At 57.5% G+C, this 12,948-nt stretch overlaps 2 protein-coding genes across 3 annotated transcripts in view; one reads left to right on the top strand and one right to left on the bottom strand.

The window, feature by feature from the left end:
- The window catches only part of SNX11 (sorting nexin 11), a 393,545-nt gene that overhangs the window by 5,820 nt on the left and 374,777 nt on the right, over positions 1–12,948 (top strand). The window lies entirely within an intron of this gene.
- Positions 1,043–12,948, bottom strand: part of SKAP1 (src kinase associated phosphoprotein 1) — a 130,385-nt gene continuing 118,479 nt past the window's right edge. The window contains exons 12-13 of the mRNA XM_050328004.1: positions 1,650–1,772; positions 1,043–1,156 (exon numbers count right to left, since the gene is read on the bottom strand). Of these exons, the coding sequence (XP_050183961.1) occupies positions 1,671–1,772 (102 nt within the window). The 3' untranslated portion in view covers positions 1,043–1,156; positions 1,650–1,670. The remainder of the gene's footprint in view (positions 1,157–1,649; positions 1,773–12,948) is intronic.

The following is a 12,948-nucleotide window of genomic DNA, read 5'->3' as shown; positions in this document are numbered from 1 at the left end:
GGCACAGGCTGGGGTGGGGAGCAGCCCCTGGGCTGGGGGGGCAGTGGCTCTTTGAGGGGGGGTGACTGTCCCCTCTGCCACACGTGGGGCAGGTCAGCCCCTCGTGCCAGGGATTGGGGTGGCTGGAGTCAGCCTGGAATCCCGGGGGGCTCAGGGGTGTGGTGGGCACACAGAGCTGCCCAAGGGGACCTTCCCCACCTGGGGCAGGTAAGGATGGCGTGGCCCCCTCCCTGCGCCCTCAAAAGCCTGGCACAGCTCCCCCTCCCCAGCTCCTGCCAGAAAAGCAGCCTGGAATGGGGCCAGGCTGTCCAGCCAGCACATCCTTATCCCCTGGGAAGGCGGCTCCTTCCAGTCTGTCCTTCCCCCCCGCTGACACACCGTGCCAGGGGGCTCCTGCTCCAACTGCAGCCAAAGCATCCTGTTCCCACCTCTCTCTCCTCTCTCCCATCTTCCCAGCAGAGCATGGAGCTCTCTGGAGCCCGGGACGAGGCAGTGGATTTGGGATCAGGCTCCCACCCCCCAAAACCCCGCTCTGCGAGCAAAGCCACGTGACGAGGCAGCGAGCGCCGGGCTGGGCTTGGCCGCGTCCTCGGCCTCCCACGGGATCCCCCCCGGCTCCAAACACCTGCCCAGCCTGCCCTGGAGCTGCCCCTCAGGCGATGCTCGTGTGCCAGGAGGGGCTCTGGGGGGCGGCCCAGGGGGTTTGGGCACCTCCCTGGGAAGGCTGCGCTGAGCAGGTCCCTACCACCATCTAGCGGCCCCTCGGCCAAGCACGGCAGGAGCAGGAGCAGGAGCAGGAGCAGGAGGAAGAGGAGGAGGAGGAGGAGGAGGAGGAGGAGGAGGAGGAAGAGGATGTGTTGGGCTCAGCAGAGGGCTCGGCCGGGGCCAGGGTGGGGAGCTCTGGGGGTGCTCAGAGCTGGGCAGGGGGTGTGGGGGGTGGAGCCGAGGGGCACTTCCCACCCCCAGCTCCGGCTCCACGAAGTCTGGAGCAGCCGGACACGGAGAGGAAAATGGCTTTATTGGGGGTGCCAGCCCCCCCCCACCCCACAGAGGGCACGGGGGGGGCTCTTCATGCCAGGGACACTCACGGCAGGGGAGGCTGCAGGTGGGAGCCGCTGTCACTGGTGTCTCTGCACGGCCAGGGAGAGAGGAGCACCTGGATTCGGGGAGAGACACAGGTGATGGTGGGGAAGGGGACAGCGAGAGGCAGGCTGGGACTGACACGGGCACAGAGGGACAAGGAGCGGGGGGAGATCTCCAGGTGAACTGGGAGGTGGCAGCGCTCCAGACCCCTCCTTGCCAGCCCTGCCCCGTGCCTCAGTTTCCCCAAAGGAACAGCTCCACTGTGGGGTTTTGGGAGAGAAACTCTCCGTGTGCGGCACTTGGTGTCAGTGCTGGTGGCACAGTGACAGCTCTCCACATCCCTGGTGGCTGCTGTGGCTTTACCACGTCCCTCCCGTGGAATCTGAGGGACACTGGGCGGGGTGGCACCGCCCCTGAACTGTGCCACTGTGCTTTTCCTGCTCTCCCAGGTAAAACGGAGACCAGGAGATGGAGCCAAAGACGATCCTCAGGGATGCCGGGACACCCCCGGGGTGGAGCCGCCTCTGCAACACCCGCCCCCAGGCCCCACTCCCTCCCCCTCTCACCTGGGGTGCCACTGTCCCTGCTCACCGCTCCTCCAGCTCGTAGGCAGCCTCCAGGAAATCCCTCGGCACAATCCCCACCTCGTCGTTGAGCTCTCCCACCCACCAGCCGTACGTGTCGTACTCCTGGGGGGACACAGGCAGGGAATGTGGCTGCAGGGCCCTTCCTTTGGCTCTCCAGCCCCCCCAGATTCCAACAGAAGACGCCCCAGTCCCACCTCTCCCCCAGTAAATCCTTCCCTGTCCTTGCTATCCCCCCTCCCTCGTCCTGCCAGCACTCCCCCTTTGCTCTGGGAGGGTCCTCTGGGTTTTGCTCAGAAACTCAACATTTAATTCACACCCCGGTATTCTGGGGCATTTAATTTCAAATACCAAGCCCCAGGGAGGCCCAGCCCTCAGCCTGGAGCTCCAGGAGCCCCTCCAGCTGGATCAGGCCTGGTTAATCCGTTCCCTCCCTGATTTAGGTGTGATTTTCATACCCCCCAACAGATCCCATAGACAAGTAACAACAGGGAGAGCTTTCCTCCCTCCGTGTGTGAAAAGAGGAGGAGTTTGCACACACGGTTTTACGAAGTTTGGCATCAAAAACAGGTGAGTTTTAAAAAATTTAGACGTTAAATTATGGAGATGTTCCCAGCAGCACGCCCCATTCCATGCCCCACGCTCCCAGCTCTGTTCCCTCTCTGCCTGGCTGGGGACATTTAATGTGTCCCCAAGCTCAGCCCTTGTGCTTCCCCACAGGGAAAGAGCTCGGGAGAAGGGCTGAGTCACCAGAGGCAGACACTGCTCCCCACGCTCCCAGCTCTGCAGATGGTGCTGCCAGAGCCAGAGCCAGGAACGGGTGCCAGGAATGCTGACCCTCTCCGGGTCGGGATCCCGCCGCTCCCCAGGGACTGCAGCAAACAGCACGGAGCCAGGGCCCCAGGACACTGCTGGACTGGGGAGGGACAGCAGGATGGAGGGATGGGGGAACACATCCCACCAGCCAGGAGGGGAAAATCCTCCCGCAGAAGGAAAAATTGGGGTTCATTTGCATCGCGGGCACCCACGGGGCTGAGCCGCGCCCTGGGCACGCCGGGGACCCTGTGCCCACCCCCTCCCTCAGCAACTCCGGGGCTGCAACACCGCGAGAGGTATTTTAAAATAATTTCTGCTTTGATGAATTGCCGGATAACCCACGATTGCTCATAATCAAAGGGAGGGAAATGCAAATGAGCAGCAGCCGAGCCCGAGCCGTTATTCCACCGCGCGGTGCCAAAAAGAATTAAAACAACATTAAACTCCCAGCAATAATGTTTAAGTCCTCGTTTCCAAGTGCCAAATTGCACCACTCTGGATCATACAGATGTTCGTTAATTATGCTAATTTTTATTAAACTATTAAAACGAGGAGAGCACTGGCACAGCGAGGCAGAGCCCAGTGCAGGGTGAACTCTGCTCTGTCTGGAGACGCTCATTTACATCTCGCTGACGCCTCGCGCCGGCTTCGGGAAGGGGGAGAGGGGGAGGAGGGAGGCTGAGGATGGGTTTTTGCTGGAATCTACCTAATTACACACTAATGGGGCCTCTGTGCTCGGTACCTGCCTGGGCTGTGCTGGAGGAGGGGGCAGGGAAGTAATTTAGCCGAGACTTTGCAGAAGGGACTGGAAAGCCACCGATCGGGAGGGTAATTGCTGCGGGGAGGATGGAGAGGGGAGTGGGATCTCTGCCCCCTCCACCGCTCTGGGTGCTGCCTGGGGGCAGGTGTTGGGGTGCCAGGAGCCCCTGGGAACCCCAACTGGGCATCAGAGCGAGGCCATCGCTCTGCCCCATCCCCAGGAATCAACAAACCGGGAATCTGGAGCCCTTCCCCTGCTGGCAGTAACAGAGGACCGGGTTTGGGGGTCACCACAACACGCCCCTCTGCACAGCCACGAGGGTCTCGCTCTGCTCCTGAAATGCTGTGATTCCTCCCAGGAAGGAAGAACCCCTTCCCCCAGAGTACTTTCCAAGTGCCATTCCTAAAATCCTCGGAGCCGAGCGGGCCCGGAGCAGACGCTGGCTCGGATCATCACCCACCATCAGGCCTTTTGGGAGGGGGAGGTTGGTGCACAGGGCCGGAAAAACCTTCAAGCTGCTCGTTCCATCGGCAAGGGAGAGGGAAAAGGGGGAAAGGAAACAACTCCAGATGACAACCACAAACTGCTTTCCCTCCCTGCTCCCACTGTGGCTGCTCCGGCATCAGCCGGGAGAGACCGGGTGGGAATGGGAGAAGTGGAGTCCCTGCATGGCCCAGCCACGGGTTCCCTCTGTCCCCACCAGGGGGGACATCCCACTGTCACAGAGGTGGTGATGGGAACGTGGCCAGTTCTCCCCAGCGTGGCCTCAGATGGGGGAATGCCTGGTGGGGCCCTAAAAGTTATGGGATTCCATTCCCTTAGGGCTGCTGAACACCCCGAAATCCAGGGGCTCCCTGTCCCTGGAGATTCAGAGCCGCTGGGATTCCAGTTGGAACGGCAGTTCCTTGGCACATCCCCCAGCCTGGGGCATGGAGGAGTTAATTTGGGCGATGCTCACCCCCTTCTCCACATATACTGTTTTGTAGGGTGGCTCCTTACAAAAATCAACGATTCCCACTTGTTTGCAGGGATTGAATTCCCAGCCAGGGAGCTGTGGATACACAGCTGGGGTTGGGGGCTCCTTCCCCTTGTCCCATCTGCAGTGCCAGCTCTGGCATCGCCAGGGTGGCCACGGTGTCCCATCCCCCCAGGATCCGAGTGTCACATCCCAGCACATTCCATGGGTCCCATCCCACCAGGGTCTGTGTGTCCCATCCCACTGGGATCTCCACATCCCACCCCAGGGGGAAGGAGCTGACACACAGCAGGAGCTCAGAGCAGCAGCACTCAGGGTGATGGAGGGGGAGGAAGGTGACGGTCCCTGGGTGGGGGAGGAAACCCAGGAAGAAATGAGGGAAATTTTGGCAAGGACAAGAGGCCACCTCCTCCTTGAGACAATTCCTCGGGCTTTCCACGAGGGGACCAGCCCCAGAAGGGGTTCAGGATTTATCCAAGTAACCATTTCCCATCAAAACCGACCAACCAGCAGAGCCAGGCATCCCAAAACCCAAACCCCAGAGCACGACCCAGCTCGGGGTGGGGGGGACAGGGGGACAAACATCCCTCTGGACACCGAGAGGGGGCAGATGAGGGAGCTGGAGCCGCTCCAGACAATAACCCCGGCGGCCCCGGGGTTGGGAGCCGCGTTAATATTTATTCCACCCAGCTCGGCTCTGACCGCAGCCCCAACCCTCAGGCACCGCAAACACAATTGGAAAACAATGTGACGGAAATGTTTAATCTGCTCAGCCCATCTGTGCCGCGTATTTCTCCAGATCTCCCTGAGAGAGGCGCCTCCGAATCTCCACATTGCCTTTAATATTCTCCTAAATCACCTCCCCACCGCACTTCAAGGGCCATTGCTACAATATCACAGGTTCATCGAGAGTGCACGGCAGGAAGGGGGGGTCGGGAGGGGAGGGGGAAGGTGCGGGCTGGGATATTTTTTATTTTAAAGTATATCCCGGGGATGGTGTTCCTGTGCCCCTCGGACAGGAGGGAGAGTGGAGACCAAAAAACCAAAAATAACAGGGGGGGAGGAGGGGGGGAAAAATCCGAGGGAAGTTGTTGGGGTGGTGGTGGGACGTGGTTAGAGGGGCTGTTTGGAAGCGAACAGGCTGGAAGGGAGCAAAAATCGTTCCCAAAGAACGGCTTTTATCGACCTCCTTCCTCTCCTGTGGGGCTGCTCCTGCCCCTCCCTCCAGAGGGTCCCGTCCCGCTCCCAGCTCCACATGGAAAATGGGTGTGGATGCTCAGCTGAGGGGGGACAGCCCAAAACAGCAGCAGCACAGGGTGGGCACAGCACCCCTGGGTCCCCCCACCCTGGCACAGCCGAGATGCTCCAGCTCAGGTACCTCCCCCTCCCTGCCTCAGTTTCCCCATCACACCAAAGCCAAGACCCCCCTGTGGCTCAAAGAGGGGGAGAAAAGGAAAATGAGGAGAGAGTTGTTAGCAGGGAATGGTTTTAAGAGGAAAAATGGAAGTTTCAGACTAGATAGAAGGAAGGAATTCTCCCCTGTGAGGGTGGTGAGGGGCTGGGATGGATTTCCCAGAGAAGCTGTGGCTGCCCCATTCCTGGAAGTGTCCAAGGCCAGGTTGGAGCAACCTGGGATAGTGGGAGGTGTCCCTGCCCGTGGCAGGGGGTGGCACTGGATGGGCTTTAAGGTCCCTTCCAACCCAAATGTGACTCTAGGACTGATTCCAGGACTGATTCTGGGATTCTGCCTCCACTGTCCCTGCACCCCTCCTGGGATTCTGGCTGCTGTCACCCCAAATCACCCTCCACGGGCTCCAGGGGATGTGCTGGGTCTGGGGGAGCAGGGATACACAGGGTGCTGGGAGGATGCCCAGGATCCAGGGCCAAGCAGAGCCCAGGGATGCGTGGGATCCATGGACGAGCAGGATCCAGGGATGGGCAGGGTCCAGGGATGAGCAGGGTCCAGGGATGTGCGGGGTACAGGGATGTGCGGGGTACAGGGAGGGGTCCTGGGGTGCAGGGAGGGGTTTAGGAGGGTTTGGGGGTGCAGGGAGGGGTTCAGCAGGGTTCGGGGCAGGGAGGGGTTCAGCAGGGTTTGGGGGTGCAGGGAGGGGGCAGGAGGGTTCAGGGGCAGGGAGGGGTTCAGCAGGGTTTGGGGGTGCAGGGAGGGGTTTAGGAGGGTTTGGGGGTGCAGGGAGGGGTTTAGGAGGGTTTGGGGGTGCAGGGAGGGGTTCAGCAGAGTTTGGGGGTGCAGGGAGGGGTTCAGCAGGGTTTGGGGTGCAGGGAGGGGGGCAGGAGGGTTCAGGGAGGGGTTCAGCAGGGTTTGGGTGTGCAGGGTGATGCCGGGGGTGTCCAGGGCTGCGCAGGGCACAGGAACAGGGGGGTGTGTGTGTCGGGGGGAGCCGCTCGGCGGGCGGGCGGTCCCGCATCCCCCGCGTTGCCATGGCAACCGCTCCCGGCTTCGCTTCCCGCATCCCCGGGGGCCGCGCAGCCGGATCCACCTGCTCCTCCCGACCCTCGGCGGGGTCATCGCCAGGTCGGCAGAATAAATGAACGCGAGCACTAATGATGTGTTCGCTGCTGTTTATGCTCTCCGTGTGTCAGGGGCACTCACATTTAGAGAGCTCATTATGGCTGCAATTAGGCTGCACCATCGCGAGATATTTAACTCCTTTTTCTTTTAAATTAGCATTTTAATAACGTGCTTTGAGCAGGGGAAACAAAATGACCATTTTTCACGGACAAACTTCCTAGCTGTAGGTGCAACTTTAATGGCGAAGTTGCGAGGGAGGTGAAAATAACTGAGCCCCGGTCCCTCCCCGCCTATCCCTGCCCTCGCCACCACCGGGAAAGGGGGGGGAGGAAAAGAAAAACAAACCAAAAAAAACCCCACCAAAACCGGGAGCGATTTTTATTTGCTTTATCGCACACTCCATTTCCCAAATTTGCTCTGCAGCCAATTATTTTCGCCTCTGAAGTCCTGCACTGCTCCCGGCCTGATGGAGATGAGCAGCCAGCGGAGTTAAACTCCGCCTGCGACCCGCGAAGAGGGCTGGGGATAATCGTGAGCCAGGAGCCAGCCAGCCCTGAGTGCCCGAGAGGGGAGCAGGGCTGTGGATGGGAGCAGGGAGTGCCGATCCCGTCAGGGGTATTATCCAGACTGTTAAAGTAGTTTTATACAGTAACACACCCCAGCCCCCCGCGGGTCGCTCCCCCCTAAAGGTCACTGCGATTATTTCCCCTCGGTTTGTATCCCTCGGGATGGGTTTGGGGGGATTGGGGGCGGCAGAGGGAACGAGGATAACCCGGGGATGGGGACAAGGGACGTGGCAAAGGTGACGAATCCGCAACTTCACCAGGAATTCGCAAAAACACCCCCGTTTTCTTCCCGCATTCCCCACCAAGAGCAAAATCCCAAGCCCAGCGAGCCCCGAACTGCTGCTTCCTTCCTCCATCGGGATTCTGAGCTCCTAATTAACCTGAAACCACCTGCCTTTCCCCAGGGATTGATGGGAAGGATGTGGGGAAAGGATGAGGGACCCTCTGGGGTGGGAGAAACGCCTGAACTGGGACAGGGAGCAGGGTCCCCTCTCTGCCCCAGCACAGGGGGGCACTGGGAGCAGGGTCCCCATTCTCCCCCAGCACAGGGGGCACTGGGAGCAGGGTCCCCATCCTCCCCCAGCACAGGGGGCACTGGGAGCAGGGTCCCCATCCTCCCCCAGCACAGGGGGCACTGGGAGCAGGGTCCCCTCTCTGCCCCAGCACAGGCGGGCACTGGGAGCAGGGTCTCCCTCTTCCCTTGGACAGGGGTGTCACAGGGACCACGTTCCAAACCCCAATCCCACCCCTTGCTCTAAAAACTGGCATCCCCCCCAGCCACCCCAGCCCAGGACCAGGAGCCAGACCCAGGACCCCCAGACCCCTCACACATCCGAGGGTCCCAAATCCGTGGAGAGCCACCCAGGGAAAGGGCAGGAGAGGAGGGAAGGGAGGCTCAGCCTCGGCGAGAACAACGCTGCGAGTGTTCCCTGCCTCATCCCTCTGCTGCACCTCCACAAATCCAGGGCTGGGAGCAGCGCTGGAAGTGGGTGATCACCACCCCAGGACACACCGAGACACACTCGTGTTATTTTAATTAAATCCTGCATTATGGTTGGTGACAACTCCAGCACACCGGCGCAAATGAATCCGGAATTAAAGTCTTACTTAGGCATTCCACTACTCCCTCCCCACCTTCTCCCCTCCGTGGTACAAAGCAAGAGGCTATAAAATCAAGATGTTTGTTCATTTACAGATGGAGCAGCTTGGAAAAGGGGATTAAAAAAAAAAAAGGAGAAAGGAGGGAACGGAGGACAGAGGGAAGGGAGGATGGCACGGAACACTGGCGGGTGTGAGATCCTTGGCGGAGCGGGACGTGAATCCAGACCCCAAACCAGGCTCCTCCGAGCTCCCCCACCCTGGATTTCAATGTTCTCATGATTATAATTCCTGCTCTCACTGTTAATTCTTGATCTGTGACCGCAAAGGGGGCGAAACGCCGGGAATTGGGGACCTCTGGGGGCTTGGAGGCGGGGGGTGGGAAGGGCACGGAGGGAGTTCTGGCCAAGGGAAACTCGATTTTATTCCCGAGCCTGGGAGTTTCAATTCCGGGACTTTCAATGCCATCCATCTATTAACTCGTCCCTAATGAAAGCGAGCCGGGTACGTGACATTTTGCAACAGAACCGCTGTAAATGTTACCACATCAATTGGTTGAAATGTTACCGGCGCCTCGTGGCCCCCGAGATGGTTTTATAATTAGCTCCGTCTCTCTCTAATGAACAAAGATTCCCACTCTCTGCTGGGATTTCGCATCAGCAAAGGAAAACAAAGGTGCCCTGAGCTCAACAGGCTCCGACCTGGCAGGGCTGGAGGTGCTGCTCTCACCTCTTGGCACATTTAAACCCCTCCTGGGCTGTTCTGCTGGTGCAGAATTGGGATTTTATCCTCAGGGCTCCTCCTTTTCCCCTCTATTAACAATTCACCACTTCCCAAATATAAACAACCTGCATCCAGGCACAGGTGTGGATGTATGGAATAGAGAGAGAATATTATCATTTATATTATATATGATATAATAATATACAATATTATATATTCATGAATATCCCGAGTTGGAAGGGATCAAAAGTCCAACTCAGTAATATCAAACTCATAACGTTATAGTCAATAATATTATATAACTAAAAATATAAGATATTACAGATATAATATTACACATTATATATATATACACACATATATAAATAATAATATATATAATATGTAGATCCATAAAACAACCTGTGAAAGCTACAACCAGGAAGGGATGGGTTTAAGGATGAGGCTTCACTTTAATACTCGCCATCATCATGACTTCCAAGTGAAATTCCCACTCCCATTTACAAAATAAACTGGGAAATGGTCAGGCATTTGCTACGCTGGAAAAACCCGCTTTATTTATTCATTTATATATTTATTTACTTATTGATCTGCTTCCTGTTATAAAGTTCTTTATTTACCCACCTCGAGATTGATTTATTTATCTATTTACCTCTCCCATTATTTATCTGTTTGCCTCTACATTTATTTACCTATTTACCTCCACACTTACGTATCTATTTACCTCCACAATTATTTATTCACCCCGACACATATTTATCTATTTACTCATTCTTATTTATTTAGTTTGCCACCCAAGGGCACCACAGCAAATGTCACCCCCCCATCCACACACAACCCCCCCCATCGAGGGGCTCATCATTAAATCTCTGTCAAATAAAAGGCAGAGTCGAGTCTGGAGGAGCTGCCGGTTGTTCCGGAGCCTTTGGAAAATGGCAGGATTGTCACACTTAAAGACACAAATTTCCCCTGTAATATATTCGAATGGAAACCTCTGAATCCAATCCTACATGGGCATATCTAATAAATTCACAATATTTCAGCCTCAACAGCCTCCGACGGTTCGTTTTAAAGATTTATGGGGTAAAAAATTACTGGGTGATGAATATAGTTTATTCTGGGCACTATTGGAGGGGAGAAGGAATTAAACTACTGTCTTTAACACGGAATTTATTATTACCTCTGTCAAAGCCCACGTCTTTAACAGCATTTATTATACATTTCAGGGCAAAATAAATGCTCGGAGTATTCCTTAAACCTGAAATTCCCCCGTGGAACAACGTGCCAGCCCAGGAGGAGCTCGTGGGCTTGGGGGGAAACGTCTCAGCAGCCCCCAGAGACCAGCAGGGATGGGTCTGGGGTACCAGGACCATGGGAGAGGGGCTCCGTGTGCCCTTGGGGACCAGGATGGTCCATGGACACAGTGGGGGTGAGAGCAGCGGGGCTGGGGGCAAAATCTGGGATGCAGCATCAGGGACGTGCAGGTGAGTCCCTGTGGAGCAGGAAGAATTTGGGATGAAGCATCAAGAACACGGGGGTGAGTCCCTATAAAATTTGGGATGAAGCATCAAGGACATGGGGGTGAGTCCCTATAAAATTTGGGATGAAGCATCAAGGACAAGGGGGTGAGTCCCTATAAAATCTGGGATGAAGCATCAAGGACATGGGGGTGAGTCCCTATAAAATCTGGGATGAAGCATCAAGGACACGGGGGTGAGTCCCTATAAAATTTGGGATGCAGTACGGCAGACACACGGGTGAGCCCCTGTGGAAGGGGCACAATCTGGGACACGGCCTCGTGGACAGGGCACAATTTGGGAAGCAGCATCAAGGACAGGGGGACGAGTCCCTGTAGAATTTGGGACCCAGGAAGAAGGGCAGGTGGGCGAGTCCCCGTGGCAGGGGCAGGATTTGGGAGCAGCCTCGGCGCTCCGGGCACCGCCGGCGCCGCCCCCCCGGCGCTCGGCCACCCTTTTGTCCTCGGCACTCTGGGTGTCCCCTCATTTATCCAAATTACCTGGGAGGAATGAGGCTGCCAGGGGCCGGTTCTGGACGATTGGCTCCCGCCGGGGGGGCCCGGGGACGGATGGCCCTCGCTTGAATTTGACCGGTGGGTGACCGTTGCCTTCCAGCTGACCCCGCCGCCCCAGCCCGGCCCTCCCGGCTCGGCCGCTTCCCGCAGGGGTTGTTAACGGGAGCTGAGCTCTGCTGAGCCTGGGGGGGTGCATCTCAACCCCCCACCCCGTGCTGAGCCCCGGCCAAACTCATCCCACGCTGTGTTCATCACCCACATCACGGAGGGGGGGACACATGACACCCCAGTGGCCTCTCCCCGTGAGCGAGACGGCCCCAAATCCAGGGAAAATGCCACTAGATGTCACCACACGCCTTTGGCTCGGGCTCTGGGATACGGGAATACGCACCCCCCCTTCTCCCCCACCTCTGCTTCCCTCCCCTGCTTTCATTGGAAGCAATTGAGGGAATTAACTTATCCGGTTTTATGGCCGGCTTGTCACATCCAACTAAGCCCACTTAAAATAGGAAGTCTCGCTGCATTCAAATAATTATCATAACGTACAAATCACTCAGCCAGGGGACAAGGGATGGGTGCCGGGGACAGGGAGGAGATGCCAGGCTTTTGCTGGGATTATCACAGAATTCCACACTGGTTTGGGTTGGAAGGGACCTCAATCATCTCATTCCAACGCCCTGCCATGGGCAGGGGCACCTTCCACTATCCCAGGTTGGTCCAAGCCCTGCCCAACCTGGCCTTGGACACTTCCAGGGATGGGGCATTGCTCTTTCTCCTCCCCAGACTCATTCCCTGAATTTTAGCCCACCCACAGGGGTGTTTTGGGGTGATGAGGTGGGACACAGGCTGTAAAGTTGTCACCCCCCTCCCTGTTGTCCCTGCAGCACCTGATGAAATGCTGGTGATATTGAGGTGCAAGAAGGAGCCTCCTCCCAGATCTGGGGGGGGCAAAGAGAACCCCCGAGAGCGGCATTCCCTGCGCTCCAGGTGAAGGCTCCCAGTGCTGGCACAGACACCCAGCCCAAGGATTCCAGGAGGGATGAAACAGGGGGTGCTGCCCTTGCCCAGCCTCCCTGGAGGCGTTCAGGAAACCCCAGGACGTGGCACTCAGCGCTCTGCCCTGGTTGATCGCTCACAAACATCTCGGAGCTCTTTTCCAACCTCGACGGCTCCACAATTCTCCGACTATTCCTCCCCCCCCAAGCTCCTGATGTCCACTCAGCCCCAAACCACTTTCTCCCCCCGCCGCTGGTGCTGCTGGAAATGTCAGGCAGGGCCCGGGCGGCAGCCGGCGAGTGCCCCGCTCACACCAGATGGGTTTTTATATGAGCCACTATTTCATGTTCAGACAGAGCGGCCGCGCCGACTTCGCCTCCGCGAGATTAATTCGGCGAAATTAATTGGGACAAGATTGAAAAGGAAATTAAAATGCAGCTGAGTGAACAGGCTTTTCAAACACCTTTCCCCCCACCACCACCCCTTCACCACCACCACCACTTCCCATCGTTGCCTCTCCTCCTTTTTTCCCTCCCTCCCCACCCTGGAGCCGCATCCGTCGCGCGGAGTAATTTACGGGGGGAAAAGCTCGCAGGACCCATCGGTTCCGTGTGAGGGAGCCGGCACAAGAGTTGCAATCTGGAGCCACTGAAGAGAGTGAGAACCCTGCCGTGACTCCAAGCTGTGTCCCCGAGCTGGCAATGGGACACACACACACACACACACAGGCAGGACCATCACCGGCACCGCTGGATGGCCCCAGGGATGGACCCGGCTCACT

Source organism: Myiozetetes cayanensis, unplaced genomic scaffold, assembly GCF_022539395.1.
Source record: "Myiozetetes cayanensis isolate MyiCay16 unplaced genomic scaffold, myiCay2020 scf35, whole genome shotgun sequence".
Lineage (NCBI taxonomy): Eukaryota > Metazoa > Chordata > Aves > Passeriformes > Tyrannidae > Myiozetetes > Myiozetetes cayanensis.
The sequence above is the reverse complement of the archived record's forward strand: the minus strand, read 5'-3'. Positions and strand labels throughout refer to the sequence as shown.